The sequence below is a fragment of the Rhinatrema bivittatum genome, chromosome 1 (assembly GCF_901001135.1).
Source record: "Rhinatrema bivittatum chromosome 1, aRhiBiv1.1, whole genome shotgun sequence".
Taxonomy (NCBI): domain Eukaryota; kingdom Metazoa; phylum Chordata; class Amphibia; order Gymnophiona; family Rhinatrematidae; genus Rhinatrema; species Rhinatrema bivittatum.
In genome coordinates this window covers 162,298,551-162,315,980 of record NC_042615.1, presented here as the reverse complement: position 1 = coordinate 162,315,980, position 17,430 = coordinate 162,298,551, and the positions used below count along the sequence as shown (strand labels likewise).

General features: G+C 42.9%; 1 protein-coding gene across 1 annotated transcript in view; it reads left to right on the top strand.

Annotated features, from left to right (window-relative positions):
* Positions 1–17,430, top strand: part of FAM114A1 (family with sequence similarity 114 member A1) — a 124,283-nt gene that overhangs the window by 19,486 nt on the left and 87,367 nt on the right. Inside the window, exon 2 of the mRNA XM_029589400.1 lies at positions 16,602–16,961. Coding sequence (XP_029445260.1) covers positions 16,614–16,961 — 348 coding nt within the window. The 5' untranslated portion in view covers positions 16,602–16,613. The remainder of the gene's footprint in view (positions 1–16,601; positions 16,962–17,430) is intronic.

The window sequence follows — 17,430 nt, the reverse complement described above, 5'->3', positions numbered from 1 at the left end:
ACTGAACCAAATCACGGTGAACCTAGAAGATGTGGTAGGCCTGATTGACTAACTGAAGAGTAGTAAATCACCTGGACTGTATGGTATACACCCCAGAGTTCTGAAGGAACTAAAAAATGAAATTTCAGACCTATTAGTAAAAATTTGTAACCTATCATTAAAATCATCCATTGTACCTGAAGACTGGAGGATAGCTAATGTAACCCCAATATTTAAAAAGGGCTCCAGGGGCGATCTGGGAAACTACAGACCTGTTAGCCTGACTCCAGTGCCAGGAAAAATAGTGGAAAGTGTTCTAATTATCAAAATCACAGAACATATAGAAAGACATGGTTTAATGGAACAAAGTCAGCATGGCTTTACCCAAAGCAAGTTTTGCCTCACAAATCTGTTTCACTTTTTTGAAGGAGTTAATAAACATGTGGATAAAGGTGAACCGGTAGATCAGCATTTTAAGCCCGGGCAGAGGACATATTTCGCTTGGGTATGGGGAGCAGCTGGATCAGCAGGGGACCGGGAAATGTGGCGACACACCTGCGTGTTCTTGGCGACACACTGGTTGAGAACTGCTGGTTTAGAGGGACACAGCCAGCATGGATTTACCTAAGGGAAGTCTTTCCTCACAAATCTGCAACATTTTTTTGAAGGGGTTAATAAACATGCGGATCAAGGTGAACCGGTAGATGTAGTGTATTTGGATTTTCAGAAGACTTTTGGTAATGTCCCTCATGAGAGGCTTCTAAGAAAACTAAAAAGTCATGGGATAAGAGGCAATGTGCTTTCATGGATTGTGAACTGGTTAAAAGACAGGAAACAGAGAATAGAATTAAGTGGTCAGTATTTTCAATGAAAAAAGCTAATCAGTGGAATGCCTCAGGGATCTGTACTAGTCTGTTGCTTTTTAATATATTTATAAATGATCTAGAAAAGGGTGTGATGAGTAAGGTGATCAAATTTGCAGATGACATAAAATTATTCAAAGTAGTTAAATCACAAGCAGACTGTGATAAATTGCAGGAGGACCTTGAGAGGGGAAAAATAGCCCATGCTGCAGCTCCACAATATTAGGTTCTATATTAGGCGTTATCACCCAGGAAAAAGATCTAGACGTCATACTGGATAATACTTTGAAATCGTTGGCTCAGTGTGGTATGATGGTCAAGAAAGCAAACAATGTTAGGAATTATTAGGAAGGGAATGGTGAATAAAACAGAGAATGTCATAATGCCTCTGTATCACTTCATGATGAGACCACACCTCGAGTACTGTGTGCAATTCTGGTCGCTGCTTCTCAAAAAAGATATAGTTGCTCTGGAGAAAGTACAGAGAAGGGCGACCAAAATGATAAAGGGGATTGAAGGCTCCCCTGTGAAGAAAGACTTAATAGGTTAGTCTTGGAGAAGTGATGGCTGAGGAGAAATATGATAGAGGTCTATAAAATCATGAGAGGACTAGAATGGGTTAATGTATCCCATCACTGAGGGAGGCCAGGAGATGATAGACAGCTTGTCAGTGGCGTGATAGTAATTCTTCCCCATTAATTTTTTTAGTTGGCAACCCTGATTTCGCAGGGGGTATATGGAATACATTATGTTCAACACTTGGAAACATCAGAGACTTTGAGTAGGTCAGCTTATTGTCTCTGATCTCAAACAAGTTCATACTTTTCATCAGATATATGAGCACTGGTTTACCCCAGATAGTCTTTTTGCATATTTTCAGGCAAGGCACTACTGTTTAAGTTGTGGTAAGGGTAATTTTATAAGAGCTGGCACTTACTGATGATGAGGAAACGTTTTTGGAAACTATACCTAAATTCAATAAAATATTTATTTAGAGTGAGTATATTTGGCAACAACAAAACAATGAACAGTACAATGGGGGGAGGATCTGGGTCTCTCGTTAGACATTGAGGTTATTAAAGCAATTTTCACAGCAATTTATTGATATCTAAAACCTGCAAATTTGAGGGCAATACAATTCAAGCTGTTATATAGAATTTGCCTAACTAGAGAAAGGGGAGCTAAGTTGAAGTTGTGGGTATCGGGAAGTTGTTTAAAGTGTAAATCTCAGAATGGGATGCTATGTCACATGCTCACCAAATGCCCTAGGTCACAGCACTTTTGGGGTCAAATTCAGGCTGTTTTGGAGAGATTATTGGGAAAAATGATCCCATGGGATGGGAAAATGATATATTTCTACTGGTGTGAGCAGTCCTTAAGTCTTCCTGCATGAAGTCCCAAACTACCGTAAGTATTTCATTCACTATAGCCTTAAAAGTAATTTTATCCCATTGGAACACTGATATGCTGCCTGCCATCGCAGACTGGAAAGTAACAATGCAGGCACATACCCTGATGGAGAAATTAAGGTTTAGAGACCTGCAGGGACATAAGTCTCTATTATACCAGAGGAAATACTTTATGAGAAAGAATGAACCCAAAAAACAAAGCGGAAGCCGATCCAAGGTGGCTAGCAGCAATAAACACAAAGAAATGGATCGGAAAAAAGGACTTCTATTGAATCTTGCCCAACTCTGGCTGAGTTTCGCTCTTCTAGGAGCTGCCTCAGGGGCTTAACAGCCAAATCTGGCATTGAAACAAACACTACAATAGCATGTTTTCAACCAATGAATAGACTTCTCATACATAGCTTCAGTGTATGAGATGATCGAACTTTCAATACCTTTCAGTTCAAAAAAATAGTGTGCTCATGGAAGAGCCAACAGATGTGGCTGTTAAGCCCCTGAGGCAGCTCCTAGAAGAGCGAAACTCAGCCAGAGTCGGGCAAGATTCAATAAAAGTCCTTTTTTCCGATCCATCTCTTCGTGTTCATTGGGAAAGAATGAAGAAACTAATTAATCCTTGAGATCTATCTTTTCGGTAAGGTGTCTGTCAATTTGGTTGCATGTTGTGTGAATGTGGTGTGACTGTGTGGGACAGGGCAAAATTGTTGGGGAAAAATTTAGTGCGAATAGCATGTTCTCGTTACTAATCTGGATTTCTTATTACCAGTTTGGTACTCTTACTTTTCTAATAGTTGGATTGCATATCTTGTAATTTCCATGCTTTTCACATTAATAAACACATTTCAAAAAGAATAGGTAAATGTAAATTGGTTATTTACTCTTTCAGATAATAGGACTAGGGGGCACTCCATTAAGTTAGCAAGTAGCACATTTAAAATCGCAGAAAATTCTTTTTCACTCAACGCACAATAAAATTCTGAAATTCATTGCTGGAGGATGTGGTTTAGGGCAGTTAGTGTAGCTCTACTTAAAATAAAGGTTTGGATAAGTTTCTGGAGGAGAAGTCTATAAAGGGTGATGGTAAATGGAACCTACTTTGAAGAGAGAATGGTGTTAAGTGGAGTGCCACAGGGATCAGTGGTGGGACCAGTTCTGTTCAACATCTTTGTGAGCGACATTGCGGAAGGGATAGAAAGTAAAGTTTGTCTATTTGCGGATGATACTAAGATCTGCAACAGAGTGGACATACTGGAAGGAATACAGAGAATGAGATAGGATTTAAAGAAGCTGGAAGAGTGGTCGAAGATATGGCAGCTGGGATTCAATGCCAAGAAATGCAGAGTCATGAATTTGGGGTGTGGTAATCTGAAAGAACTATGTGTTGGGGGGGGGGGGGGTGAAGGGCTGATGTGCACAGAGCAGGAGAGAGACCTTGGGGTGATAGTGTCTAATGACCTGAAGTCGACGAAGCAGTGTGACATGGGGATAGCCAAAGCCAGGACAATGCTAGGCTGCATAGAGAGAGGAATATCTAGTAAGAAAAGGGAAGTGATAATCCCCTTGTACAGGACCTTGGTGAGGCCTCACCTGGAGTGCTGCATTCAGTTCTGGAGACCGTATCTCAAAGGAGACAGAGACAGATTGGAGGCGGTCCAGAGAAGGGTGACCAAAATGGTGGGTGGTCTCCATCGAATGACTTATGAGGAGAGGTTGAAGAACCTGAAAATGTATACCCTGGAGGAGAGGAGGAGCAGGGGTGATATGATACAGACCTTCAGATACTTGAAAGGTTTTAATGATCCATGGTCATCAACAAACCTTTTCCATTGGAAACAATTTAGTAGAACCTAGGGTCACGATTTGAAACTCCAGGGAGGAAGACTTAGAACTAATGTCAGGTAATATTTCTTCACTGAGATGGTGGTGGATGCCTGGAATGCCCTTCTGGAGGAAGTGGTGAAGACTAAAATTGTGAAGGATTTTAAAGGGACATGGGATAAACACTGTGGATCTCTAAAAGGCTAGAGGATGGGAATAAATAAAAAAGCTTAAACGGCACGAAGCGGCAGTTAATACCCTTAAGAGAAACATGGGGGTAACCTGCACTGAGCAGCAGTGACTGCCTTGGGAAGCTTGCTGGGCAGACTAGATGGACCATTTTGGTCTTCTTCTGCTATCATTACTATGTTACTATGTAAATTGACTTAGGGAATAGCTGCTGCTATTACTGGCATTAGTAGCATGGGATCTATTTAATGTTTGGGTACTTACCAGGTATTTGTAACCTGGATTGGCCAATACTGGGCTTGATGGACCCTCGGTCTGACCCTTATGTTTTTGTTTTATGTTTTTGTGTTCTAACTAAAAATATTTGAGTGAAACAGAGGTTAGGAATGTAAATTTCCTTTTTTGTCAAAAAATAATGAATGAAAAATACAATATATACCTTAATCTTTTCTTTCTGCACATTACACTGTACAAGAAGGCATGGGGATTACTACCTTTAACCAATATTCCTTGATGCTTTTGAAGCAACTGCAATATCATACTCTGCCTTGATGGAGTTGGTGAAAGGAATTGGATTCAGACAACCATCAAGCCCAGGATGCTGGGCTTGATGGACCCTTGGTCTGACCCAGTATGGCATGTTCTTATGATTTTTATGGTCTGGGGTATTGATATGCAGACATAAGGGAAAAACCACAGGACTGCTTCTATGGCCAAGTCATTAAGCAAGCACGTCAAGAAGCACTGTCTGAAATTTCAAGCAGGCTCATCACCCACTAAAAATGTTGCTAGCGCAGTGGACCCAGGCCCACCCATCTGGAACTGGAAGAAGCCTCTTTGCAACAGCGAAGAGGAGTCCGGAACTGCAAGGCCATCGCAGGATCCCATCTCTACAACAGTGAAGAGGAGGGCTGGAGTCGCAAGGCCACCACAGGATCCCATCCTCATGGCGGCAGAAGTAGGACTTCGGCTGTGTTACTGTGCCTAATGAAAAGGCCCTGCATGTGTGGAGGTGAGAATGGAAGCTTGTGTGTGTGAATGTGAGAGGGGAAGGGAAGAAGACAGTAGTAGAAGAGAGACACTGAAAAGGAATTAGGAAATGAGTGACCAGGTTAAAATGGGGAAAAGAGACCAGGACCAACTGATTAGAAAAATACAAATATCAGATAACAAAGGTAAACAAAATTTTTTTGAGATTTTAGCAATTGGAATATGCCATATTTGGGAATGTGCATTTCTTATATGTTTGTACTTTGCTCTTTCTTCAGTATTCCACTGTTCAGAGTCTAGTTTCTCAGGCTTTCTATTTTGGTTTTGTCTGCATGTGTCCATTTATAATTTGTAGTCTCTTATTTCTATATTAGGTAAAGGTCGGTCTCTGTTTTGTCTGTGTGTGTGTATGACTGAAGTGCAGTATTTCTGCTCGCATGTGTTGCGTCCGTCGGTGCTAGACGGCTTCGCCCCATTTGCCTCACCTTATTCACGGCTCCTCCTGCTTACCTAGGAAAGATAGCTACCGCTGCATCTACAAGCTGACCTCTCCGGCATCCCCGGAATGGCTATGGTGCAGCCTCCCACCATGCTCCTCCCAGGTACCTACTAGGGTGTGCACACGCGTGTCACCCACGTCTTTTTTTCAACCTTGGCGCGAACCTCGGGGGTGTTCCCCCTTGCTGACGTCACTCCATCCGGGTATATAACCTATTCTAATTTGCTAGCTTGTTGAGTTAGCAACGACTCAAATCCGTTCCTGTCTACGCTACTCTGCCGCTTCCGTGCTGCAGCTGGAAGCTCTCTCTCTGCCCTACAAGGTAACTGCTAACCTGGGTACCCGCTCCTTGGAGGCCCTCTGCTTTATTTCAGGTACCTTACAGGGAACAGGTACTTGTTCCTTGAGGGCCTGCTCTCCCTGCCTCGGTGCCTGTACTTTCTTCTACAACCTGGTGAAATCACATACCTACAGCAAACGTCTAATGAGTACTCTAACTCTCAATCTATCTCATCCACAGTACTTCCTTGCTGGGAAACCTGCTTCGGAACCCCGAGACTGCAATTACCAGACTGCCTCACTACTGCCACCTCTGGCGGTACTCTTCAAGCTATATAATAAAGAACTAACTATGTTTGTGTGTTCTGAGTCTAGCCTAGTTCTGTGGCTCCTCACGGGTCTCCTCCCCCATGGGTGTGGTCATCTGCCACAGTACACAAGGATCCACCCAAACACTGCTGAACAATAGCAGATTTCTAACTCCATGGATCCGGCTCAGCTCACCGCATTGCAGGCCATTCCAGGCCTGGCCCAGCGAATCTCCGAACAGCAGAATGTGCTGGAGGGTTCGACCACTGCATTCAACTTACTGCACACACAGATGAACTCACCACCACAGGTAAAGAAGCTACACCATCTGAAGTGACAGTCAAGACTATTGTACCTCTATCTGCTCCTACCCGCTTCTCTGGGGAAGTTTGGAGATGCAGAGGTTTCATTAACCTGTGCTGCATGCACGTTTCCCTGCAACCCAGCCATTTTCCCACAACTTAAGCCAAGACCACCTATATCTTGTCGTATCTAGATGGACGAGCATTGTCTTGGGCCTCTTCACTGTGGGAGCACGAGGATCCGATTCTTCATAACCTTGAAGGATTCCTCGAACTGTTTAAATCAGTTTTCGATGACCCTGCTCGGTATACCACTGCAGGATCTTCTTTGGTTCACCTGAAGCAAGGTAATAAACCATTAGCTGACTTCGCTATCGAATTCAAGACACTGGCGTCTGAATTATTCTTGGACCCTAAATGCCTGAAGACCCTCTTCTTTGAAGGACTGAACTCTCGTCTGAAGGATGAGCTCGCCGCTCATGAGATGCCTGAGAACTTGGTTGAACTAGTGAAGTTGGCAACAAGGATTGATCGCCAACTTTGTGACAAGATTCAAGAGACCAAGACTCCCAGAAGACCCTTTGAGGGTGATGCACGAGATAAGTCCATACCCAGGCCTGTTCCCTCGGTCCCAGTTGCTGGTGAAGAAGAACCTATGCAATTAGGCCGCAGCCAACTGACATCCAAAGAGAGAAGAACACGGAAGAAAATGGGGCTGCGCATGTACTGTGGACAAGCTGGCCATGCTGTTCAAACATGTCCTATATGTCCGGGAAACTGGTAGAGCTAAGTCCTGCGGGAGGACTCTTCTTAGGTCTTACTGCTCCTTCTCCTTCGCTCTCTCTTTCTGTATCCTTTATCTGCAGACCCTTAGAGTACCAGATTCTTGCCCTAGTGGACTCAGTGTCAGGAGGCAATTTCATTCTACAATGATTAGTGGAGCACCTGTGGATCCCCACTACCACTATGAAATCTCCACTACTTCTGTCGTCCATTCATGGAGAGCCCTTACCGGGTGAAGTAACCCAACTCACCGAACCAGTATGTCTATGGACTGGTGCTGTCCATTCTGAAACTATCTCCTTCTTTGTTTTAGAGAAGGCCATGCACCCTATAGTACTGGGATTACCATGGCTGCAGCAGCATATGTCTCAGTTCAATTGGGCTACACTGGAACTTTCACGTTGGGGTCCAGACTGCCATGGTAAATGCCTGATGGAGGTTGCTCCTATACCCTGCATGCCAACCACCCCAGTAATACCGGGGTTGCCGCCTCAATATGCATCTTTCCAAGATGTCTTTTCAAAAGAAGCTGCAGACGTACTACTGCCTCACAGACCCTATGACTGCGCTATTAATCTGAAGCCTAACACTGAACCACCCAAGGGACGGGTGTACCCTCTCTCCATGGCAGAGAATAAAGCCATGTCCGAATATATTCAGGAAAACCTCCAAAAGGGCTTCATAAGACCCTCCAAGTTTCCTGCTGGCACAGGTTTCTTCTTTGTGGGGAAGAAGGACGGAACATTGCATCCATGTTTAGATTACAGGGGTCTCAATGAGATAACAGTGAAAGATCGTTATCCCCTGCCTCTGATCTCAGAGCTATTCGACAGACTACAGGGAGCCAAGATCTTCTCCAAGCTTGATCTGAAAGGAGCCTACAACTTACTTCGCATTCGAGCTGGTGATGAGTGGAAAACGGCCTTCAACACCCGGGACGGTCACTTTGAATATTTAGTGATGCCCTTTGGCCTGCAACACCCCGGCTGTCTTTCAAAATTTAATAAAAGACATTTTCCAGGATCTCCTCTATAAGTGTGTCGTGTTATATCTAGATGACATCTTCATATTCTCTCAAGACATGACCACTCATCTAGAAGATGTCAAAAGAGTACTGCAAAGACTCCGTGAGAACCTTCTCTATGCCAAGCTATCCAAATGTGAATTCCACAAGGAATCAGTGCCTTTCTTTGGCAAGGCCTTTCTTTGACAGTGCCTTTCCAACCAAGGTTTTCAAATGGATCCACAGAAGCTGGAGAGCATCAAGAAATGGGCACAACCCATCCGGTCTAAAGGCTCTCAGACGTTTCTTAGGTTTCACAGGACTTTCATCAAGAACTACTCACTTACAGTTCCGCTTACAGCTATGGCAAAGAAAGGTGCCAATGTTGCAAATTGGTCTCTGGAGGCCAATTTGCTGCATTCCAGAAATTAAAAGATGCTTTTTCGAGTAAGCCGTGCCTCTGACATCCAAATCCCACCAAGCCCTTCATCGTTGAGGTTGATGCCTCAGACATTGGCGTAGGGGCCGTACTAAGCCAGGCCGGTGATTCGAAGGTTCCACAACCATGCTCATTCTTCTCCCATTGCTTCTCTCCAGCAGAGAAAAATTACAGAATAGGAGATAAAGAGCTCCTGGCTATAAAGATGGCATTCGAAGAATGGCACCCTTGGCTCGAAGGAGTGCAACATCAAGTCACTGTCTTTATAGACCATAAAAATATGGAGGAGCTCCGCCACGCACAGTGCCTAAATCATAGACAAGCGAGATGGTCTCTGTTTTTCAACAGTTTCAACTTTGTGCTAAAATACTGCCCTGAAGATAAAAATATCAGAGCAGATGCCTTGTCGTGCTCATTCCTCTCAGAGGACATTCCAGAGGAACCGCAACACATCATTGACCCAGAAAGGGTTATTTTGGCAGCTACTCACTCAGTACCTGCAGGAAAGACCATTGTACCCAAGAAACTCAGAAAGAAGTTGTTAGCATGGGCTCACGACTCTAAACTGGCAGGACACCCTGGCCAACGCAGAACTCTGGCTAAGCTACAAAACTTTTATTGGTGGCCCACCATGAAGGAAGACACATTCTCCTATGTTGCTTCCTGTGCAAATTGTGCCAGACAGAAGATGCCAACCCGACGTCCTTGGGGTTTGCTCCAACCCTTGCCAGTACCAGATGAACCATGGACACACATCGCCACAGACTTCGTGGTAAACTTACCACTTTCAGGAGGAAACAACACAATTTGGGTAACTGTAGATTGGTTCTCAAAGATGGCTCACTTTGTGGCTCTCCCTGGCTTACCCACCGCCATGGAGCTCGCCAAACTCTTATCACGCACATCTTCCACCTCCATGGCATGCCTAAGCACATGTGAATTGGGCTCCTCCGATCGAGGAGCCCAATTCACAGCTAAATTCTGGAAGGCACTATGCAAGAAGTTTGATATTTCTCTCGACTTCACCTCAGCATACCATCCACAATCTAACAGGCAAACGCAAAGAATGAACCGGACACTCAAGCAGTTCATTTGTGCCTACGTGAACACTCGCCAGAATGATTGGAGTGAACTGTTGCCCTGGGCTGAATTCGCCATCAATTCTCATCCAGCAACATCCACTGGATCAACACCATTCGAATTGGTTTACGGACGACTACCACTGCACCACTGCCATTATTTGTGTCATCCCCAGTAGCTCAATCTGCTGCCAAAGATATTCATCAACAACTTTGGACTCAGACAAAAGTGATGCTTCTTAAAGCAGGACTTCGAGCTAAAACAGGATACGATGCTCACCACTGCAAGGCTCCAGAGTTCCAGCCTGGTGACAAAGTCTGGCTATCCACTAAGCACTTGAGACTTAAACTACCTTCAGCTCACTTCGCTCCTCGCTTTGTTGGACCATTTCCCATTCTCCGATGACTAGGCAATCTCACCTATAGTCTGAAGCTACCATCTACATTGAAGATCCACAATACGTTCCACGTCTCACTATTGAAGCCATTGATCCTTAGTGAGTTCTCCAACAAGACACCAGAAGCTACACCTATAGATGCAGAAGAAGACATCGAATACAAAGTAGACGCTATTCTCAATGTGAGAAAAAGAGGTAGAGTATGGGAATAACTCCTATCATGGGAAGGCTATGGACCTGAAGGAAACTCTTGGACTCCATTGGCTAATATATTGGATAAAGAGATGCTACAAGACTTCCATAGATTGCATCCTCAGAAACCAAGACCTGGTAGGAAACAGCGTGGACGCCCTTTGAAGGGAGGTACTGTTGCGTCCGTCGGTGCTAGATGGCTTCGCCCTGTTTGCCTCATCTTATTCACGGCTCCTCCCGCTTACCTAGGAAAGATGGCTCCCACCGCGTCTACAAGCCAACCTCTCCAACGTCCCCAGAACGGCTGTGGTGCAGCCTCCCACCATGCTCCTCCCAGGTACCTACTAGGGTGCATGCGCGCACGTCACCCAAGTCTTTATTTCAACCTTGGCGCGAACCTCGGGGGCATTCCCCCTTGCTGACGTCACGCCATCCGGGTATATAACCTATTCTAATTTGCTAGCTCATTGAGTTAGCAAGGACTCAAATCCGTTCCTGTCTACGCTACTCTGCCGCTTCCGTGCTGCCGCTGGAAGCTCTCTCTCTGCCCTACGGGGTAACTGCTAACCTGGGTACCAGCTCCTCGGGGGCCCTCTGCTTTATTTCAGGTGCCTTACAGGGAGCAGGTACTCGCTCCTCGAGGGCTTGCTCTACCTGCCTCGGTGCCTGTACTTTCTTCTACAACCTGGTGGAATCACATACCTATAATGTTCTAGGGCCTGGTGTAGTATTTGTATTGTTGCTTTTTCATAAGGTTGCTGTTATTTGATTCCTGAGAGTCAGTGCTGTGACTGTATGGTATGGCAAGGTTCTAGATGTCTCTTTCTTTGCAAGAGTTTGTGTTACTTCACAAAATAGCAGTGGATATTTTTTGCTGAGGTGATACCAGAATGTAAATTTCTTTTTCATGTTGGTTGTAATATGAATTGTCATAGCTCTGCTCTGCACCTGTTATGATGATTAATGCTATTTTATTGTAGTCATGATGATTTCTGGCTTTCTGCAAAGAGGATTCATGAAAGAATACATTCTTTTTTTTTTACTTGATTGGATCTGATTGTTTTCTTTGCTTTTTACATGATATACTTATGCATTTATAAACTGCAATAAATATAAAATAAATTAATACAGATTAATAAGGAGTTTTTAATGCTGGTAAGTGCTTGAAATAATTGAGGTAGGCGGCTGCCATTTCCTGTGGTCGCTTACCCGGCCAATTTTGCTTCAATCCTTGTTGCCTGCCCGAGCTGACGTCGGAGGGAGGAGCTGAGCCAGACGCCCTCATAATCGGCGTCCCTACGGCGCAGCAGTGCGGCTGCCATTTCCTGTGGTCGCTTACCCGGCCAATTTTGCTTCAATCCTTGTTGCCTGCCCGAGCTGACGTCGGAGGGAGGAGCTGAGCCAGACACCCTCATAATCGGCGTCCCTACGGCGCAGCAGTGCGGCTGCCATTTCCTGTGGTCGCTTACCCGGCCAATTTTGCTTCAATCCTTGTTGCCTGCCCGAGCTGACGTCGGAGGGAGGAGCTGAGCCAGACGCCCTCATAATCGGCGTCCCTACGGCGCTGTATCGCCGTCGGCGCGTCGCCCAGCAGAGACCGGTAGAGGCCAGAAAAGCTGACATTTTGTTATCGTTTTTCTATATTTTCCTTCTTTAAGCGGCCGCCTAAAGAACTAGGAGGATTGGATCGCTGTGCTACCGCAAGGAGTCACAATTAAAGGTACTTTTAAATTTATTTCCTTCAATTGAGTGGCTGTTATCCTCTTGGTAAATGCCACATACCAAGAGGAAAGCTAAACTGAGAGAGATTTCCTCAACACCAAATCTGGATATAAATCAGCCATCTATACAGGACTGCTTTGCAAGAGCCCCCACAATTACACCGGGAGGAGAGGTCGCAGGAGAAAAAAGCCAGGAGCAGGGCCAAAATCTCCAGACCGATGAAATATCTTTAAGTCCCGGTGCCCCCGAGACACCAGAGCATCCTACTGGGACTGTAAGGGGAAAACTTGTGTTTGAGGATCCTAAGTTGGGAAAAGAACAAATGCCTGAAGGAGAACATAAAGATATGGACTTGGAAGTCCCAGGATTTCTGAACTCTGAAATTCAGAGTCCAGTAGAACACTCAGGCATATTGTCCCTATCCCAAACCAATCCTAGTAATGAGCATGTGGAAAAGGGGAAGCAGGGAAAACAGGAAAGACCTTTGATTGATCTATTTCCAACTACACCAAAGAAATTTACGCTGGAGGAAATAGGTGTCATGATACTTTCAATGCATAAATCAATAAATAGTTTAGCTAAAACAGTACAGGATTCGTTGAATGATAATAAGACCTTACAGTTAAAAGTAGAGAATGTGGAAACTACTGTTAATAATGTAGAGAAAAGAGTGAATGACATCGAAAAGGTTCAATCTAACTTGATTAAATCTGAGAGGTTATATGCAGGTAAAATAGAACAAATGGAGAACCAATTAAGGAAAACAAATTTAAGAATATTGAACTTCCCAGTAACTCATTTGATTTCCCCCATGGAATTATTCAAGAGTTATTTAATCAATGTGTTAAAGTATACAGAAAATGCTATTCCAGTTATATCTAGAATTTACTATCCATCCCATAGATTTGAGAAAAATGTACAACAAGAGCAAGATACATCTAAAGAGAATGCCATAAACCTTTCTGATTTGTTGGAGAAATCATCAGAACTAGATATTAAAACAAGAGCAGTATTGATTGTTCAATTTGCTTTTATCTCCGAGAGAGATACAGTTATGAGATTTTACTTCAAAAATCAGAAATTAAAGTTTCATGGGCAATGTATTAGTATATTCCCTGATATAGCTAGGGATACACAACTGAGGAGGAGGGAGTTCCTTACTTTAAGGGAAAAAGTGATACAACTGGGAGCAAAATTTATGTTAAGATTCCCATGTCGATGCATTATATCTTTTCAAGATTCAAGATATATATTCAATCAGCCTGATCAACTCAGGTCGTATCTGGATTCCCGCCCCTAAGATTTCCATAGGAGGGAAGTGAAAAAGGGGGGTTTGGTAGCATACTAGATAATATTGAGTTATATGTTGTTGTTGCTGCTCTGAATTGCTATTTTTTCTAGTTCTTTTATTTCTTTACTGTAATCTATTAGAAATATTGCACAGATTGCAAATGTGTTAAGTTGGTATAAGTTCTGTAATGGATAATTTTGAGTTGCAAATGTGTAATGTCTTTTTGAAAATTTGAAATCTCAATAAAGATAAAATTATAAAAAAAAAAGAAATAATTGAGGTAAAATATTTTAAAGTTTCATGCATGATGCATAATGGCTGTTGCAAACTACTTAAAAAGCCATTGAAGGGTGCAGTATATGCTATTATTTATTAATAAGAATACAACTAGTAGGTCTCAGACCTGCATGCTTAGAGCCCACCCATGTTAACCTTGTGCCCACTCAAAAAAATCAATTATGGCTACCCCACTGTGCTAGCAGGAATGTTCTATGGGTTATCATAAGATTTGGGGATAACTGCATGGAGTGGCATTTACTACCATAAGAAACTCGCTGTGCAGACTGGATGGACTATTTAGAATGTTTCTGCCGTCATTATTATATTACTATGTTATGTATACATAACTTCAAGATGAATTGGAGATAATTAATTGCAACATAGTCTGTACATTGTGTCATAGCTGGGTTAAAGCCTTTGCATACTAGGCTGAATCAAGTGAAAAGATAATGCTTTCTATGGGATTTTAGTGAGGGAGAAAGCTAGGAACTGTAGGCTTAGCTGAAAGGTGCTGACTACATTTAACCAATCAGAGCAAAGGTTACAAATATTTCTAACAAATATAGACAGATGCAATATTTAATGCAATCACTAGGTGGCAACGTAACATACAAATACACAAGCATGTAAGTCCACAGGTCTTAACCAGATCCAGCAAATAGCAATAATGCTCATTCACTGCACATATCAATAACAGAGAAACTCAAGCTAAATCTCAACATGACCATACATTGGGGAGACAGGGTATGCAAATCTATCATGCATATTCATTGTGGCAAACCTGAAAACCTGACTGGTTAGGTGTGCCTCCAGGAGAGGGTTGGGAAATGCTGCAAGCATTTCCCAACCCTCAGCTGCTTTTTTTTTTTTTAATACAAGCATCATGTGTATGAATGAAAAACTTACTTTAAATTTTTATGAAAGGTAATTTAATAATGCTTATGCAAGATGAGCATAGGAATAATAGCTAGACTTGAAGCTATAAATGCCGATTAATGCTCATAAGTTTCATACTTTTGCTAACAGCCCCTTTATGTGTGTGCTACCATATGATCAAAGTAAGTGCATATATTTTTCAAACAAAATTTCATATCCATAAGAAACAAGACTGGAATCCATGGTGTCCTCAAGAAATGACTAACTTTGCAAAATACTTTTGAAAATTGAAATTATGTGCATAAATTGTTTCCCCCACCCCCAGGAAAGGCTCTTTCAAGTATGAGTGAAATCACTTCTACATGCATTTTTACAACCTCCAGTGTGGTTTTCAAAAGCCACGTTTTATGCACGTAGAGATGCTTTTGAAAATAACCACACACCTGTGTTTAAATGTGTAATTTCTCTAGCTCAAAACCTGCTCTTGGGGATCTGTTGGGTACTTCCTTCGTGACTCGGATTGGCTACTGTGAAAGACAGGATGCTAGGCTTCATGACCTTTGGCCTTACCCAGGATGGCCCTTTCTTTTGTTCTTAAAGAGTCAGATGGACAACTCTGGAAACTAAAGTTCTCCATTTATCCACAAAACAGGCACAGCAGAGGCATCAGTGGCACAAGCTTGCCCATAACGCCGTGCCAATAAGCCACAACCCTGGTCCTGCAGAGTTGTGCTTATGACCTGGCACCCATTCATCCATTAGAGTTTGTCCTTTGATATTATTTTACTTCTGTCGCATCCATGCAGTTATGTTTTAAAATTAGTTTTGCATTTAATATATGTCATATCAGAAGAGATCTTCCAAGGACTTGAGAGAATGATATGCGGTGTTTGCATGCTATAGTCCCAGAGATATTCATGAACATTAAAGTAAATGGCGTTTTGTTCCCATTATATGAGCGAGCAAAGATTTTCTAACACAAAGAACATATTGGGATCTGCCCAAAGCATAATGAATGCAGCCATTAAATTACATGCTCCGCAGAGAAATTAGCGATCAGCAAATAAGGGTTTGCTGACTTTGCTAGCCGTTCAGTCAGCACATCTTAATCAGGTAAGGGAAAGAGCGTTATCTTTGGCAGGTCCTGGAATATGGAACTCACTTCCAGCTCCCCTAAGGCTAGAATCAAATTTTAAAAAATTCAAACAGGAGCTGAAAACTTGGTTTTTTAAAACAGCCTACCCGGGCTAGTTAACACATATCTCCTGGTTCTGTAATTAGTTGAGCTTAAAATTTGTAATGGAAGGTTTTTTGAGTATTTAAACATTTTATAATTTTTGATGGGGTATCTAGCTAATTTTATCTTCAGATGCTTGTATCAATTTTTAGATATGCTTTTTTACACTGGGGAAGACTTTGGGGTTGGTAGGACATAAATGGAGCTATATGTTAGGAACTTTTATATGTAAGGTTTTAGAAATTTTATGTTAAGGGATTTATTTTAGATTCTGTAATGTATGCTAGTCTTAAGTTTTACAAGTTATGTTAGTCTTAAGTTTTACAATGTATTCTAATTGTTTTGATCTGTTGTGAACTGTTTCGATGGACTCTGAGTGACGGTATACAAAAAAAAAGTTAAATAAATAGATTAGTTTAATGCACAAGGGGAAAACACTCTATTAAAGTTATGCCGATAACAACTATTACAAAGCAAACTAGTCTTCCAATAATACCAAATAGCCTCTTTGCTTAAAAAAAAAAAATCTCAAAGCTTGCTTCTTACTCCAGAACCTGTGGTAATTACCTCTCATGGTACTGTTTGCATCTTTTACATTTTTTTCAGATGTTTGAAAAATGGTTTTGAATAGCACGTACAAGCCTCTTAATCTTTGCACTCTGTTCCAGGTGCAACCAAAAATGTCTGGGGATGCAGGAGATGGAGCAAGGACCAAAGTGATCACAGACACGGAGAAGGTGGATGATGGTAGCTTATTGCCAGAAGAAAGTGAGCCTCACCATCCTGCAGAGGATATAATGACGGAAGCTTCTGGAGGTAGGCCAAGCGAGGCTTTTGAGGGCAGAGAGAGGACTGAACAGAATGGAGCAAGTACTGACAATGAACCTGCTGTGACTACTCAGGAAACAGTGACAGAGGAACCTCTTGTCGAGGTGGCCGAGACCGGGCCTGCCGCTGAGTGCAGCGAGTCAGTCAGCCTGGACCCAGAGCCTCAAACTGAATGTGCAGAGAACAGGGCCAGCGATCAGGCACGTATTGCATCCTTGAAACAATTCCCTTCAAAACTATTGTTATTGACTCTGCAGTTGGGCCACCAACTGTTTGTTTTTTTTCCTCTGGTCAGTGGCATGAGAAGGGTATTGTGTGGTAAACAGCTACAATAGTATTTGCAGTAATTGTCATTGAGCTGCCAGTTCGCTTTGAAAGTGCAGGCCAAAAAAACAATGCGACCACTGGTTAGATGGCGTAACTGCTAGCTTTGCTAGACAAGAAGAGTAGCGCGGGTTATTCTTACCTTTAGTAAGGGAGGCTGGACCTCACATTAAAATGAGTTCTCTCAAAGAGGTTTTTGAAAACTCGGCAGCAGACATGTTGTTACTGCAGTGGGAGAGCCAACGAAACCTCAGCCTTGAACCAGTAGCAGTGTCTGCTGCTCTCTGCATGGGGAAGGAGTGGGATGAACCTTCTGCAGTGAGAGAGCCTTTTCTCTTGTCTTGT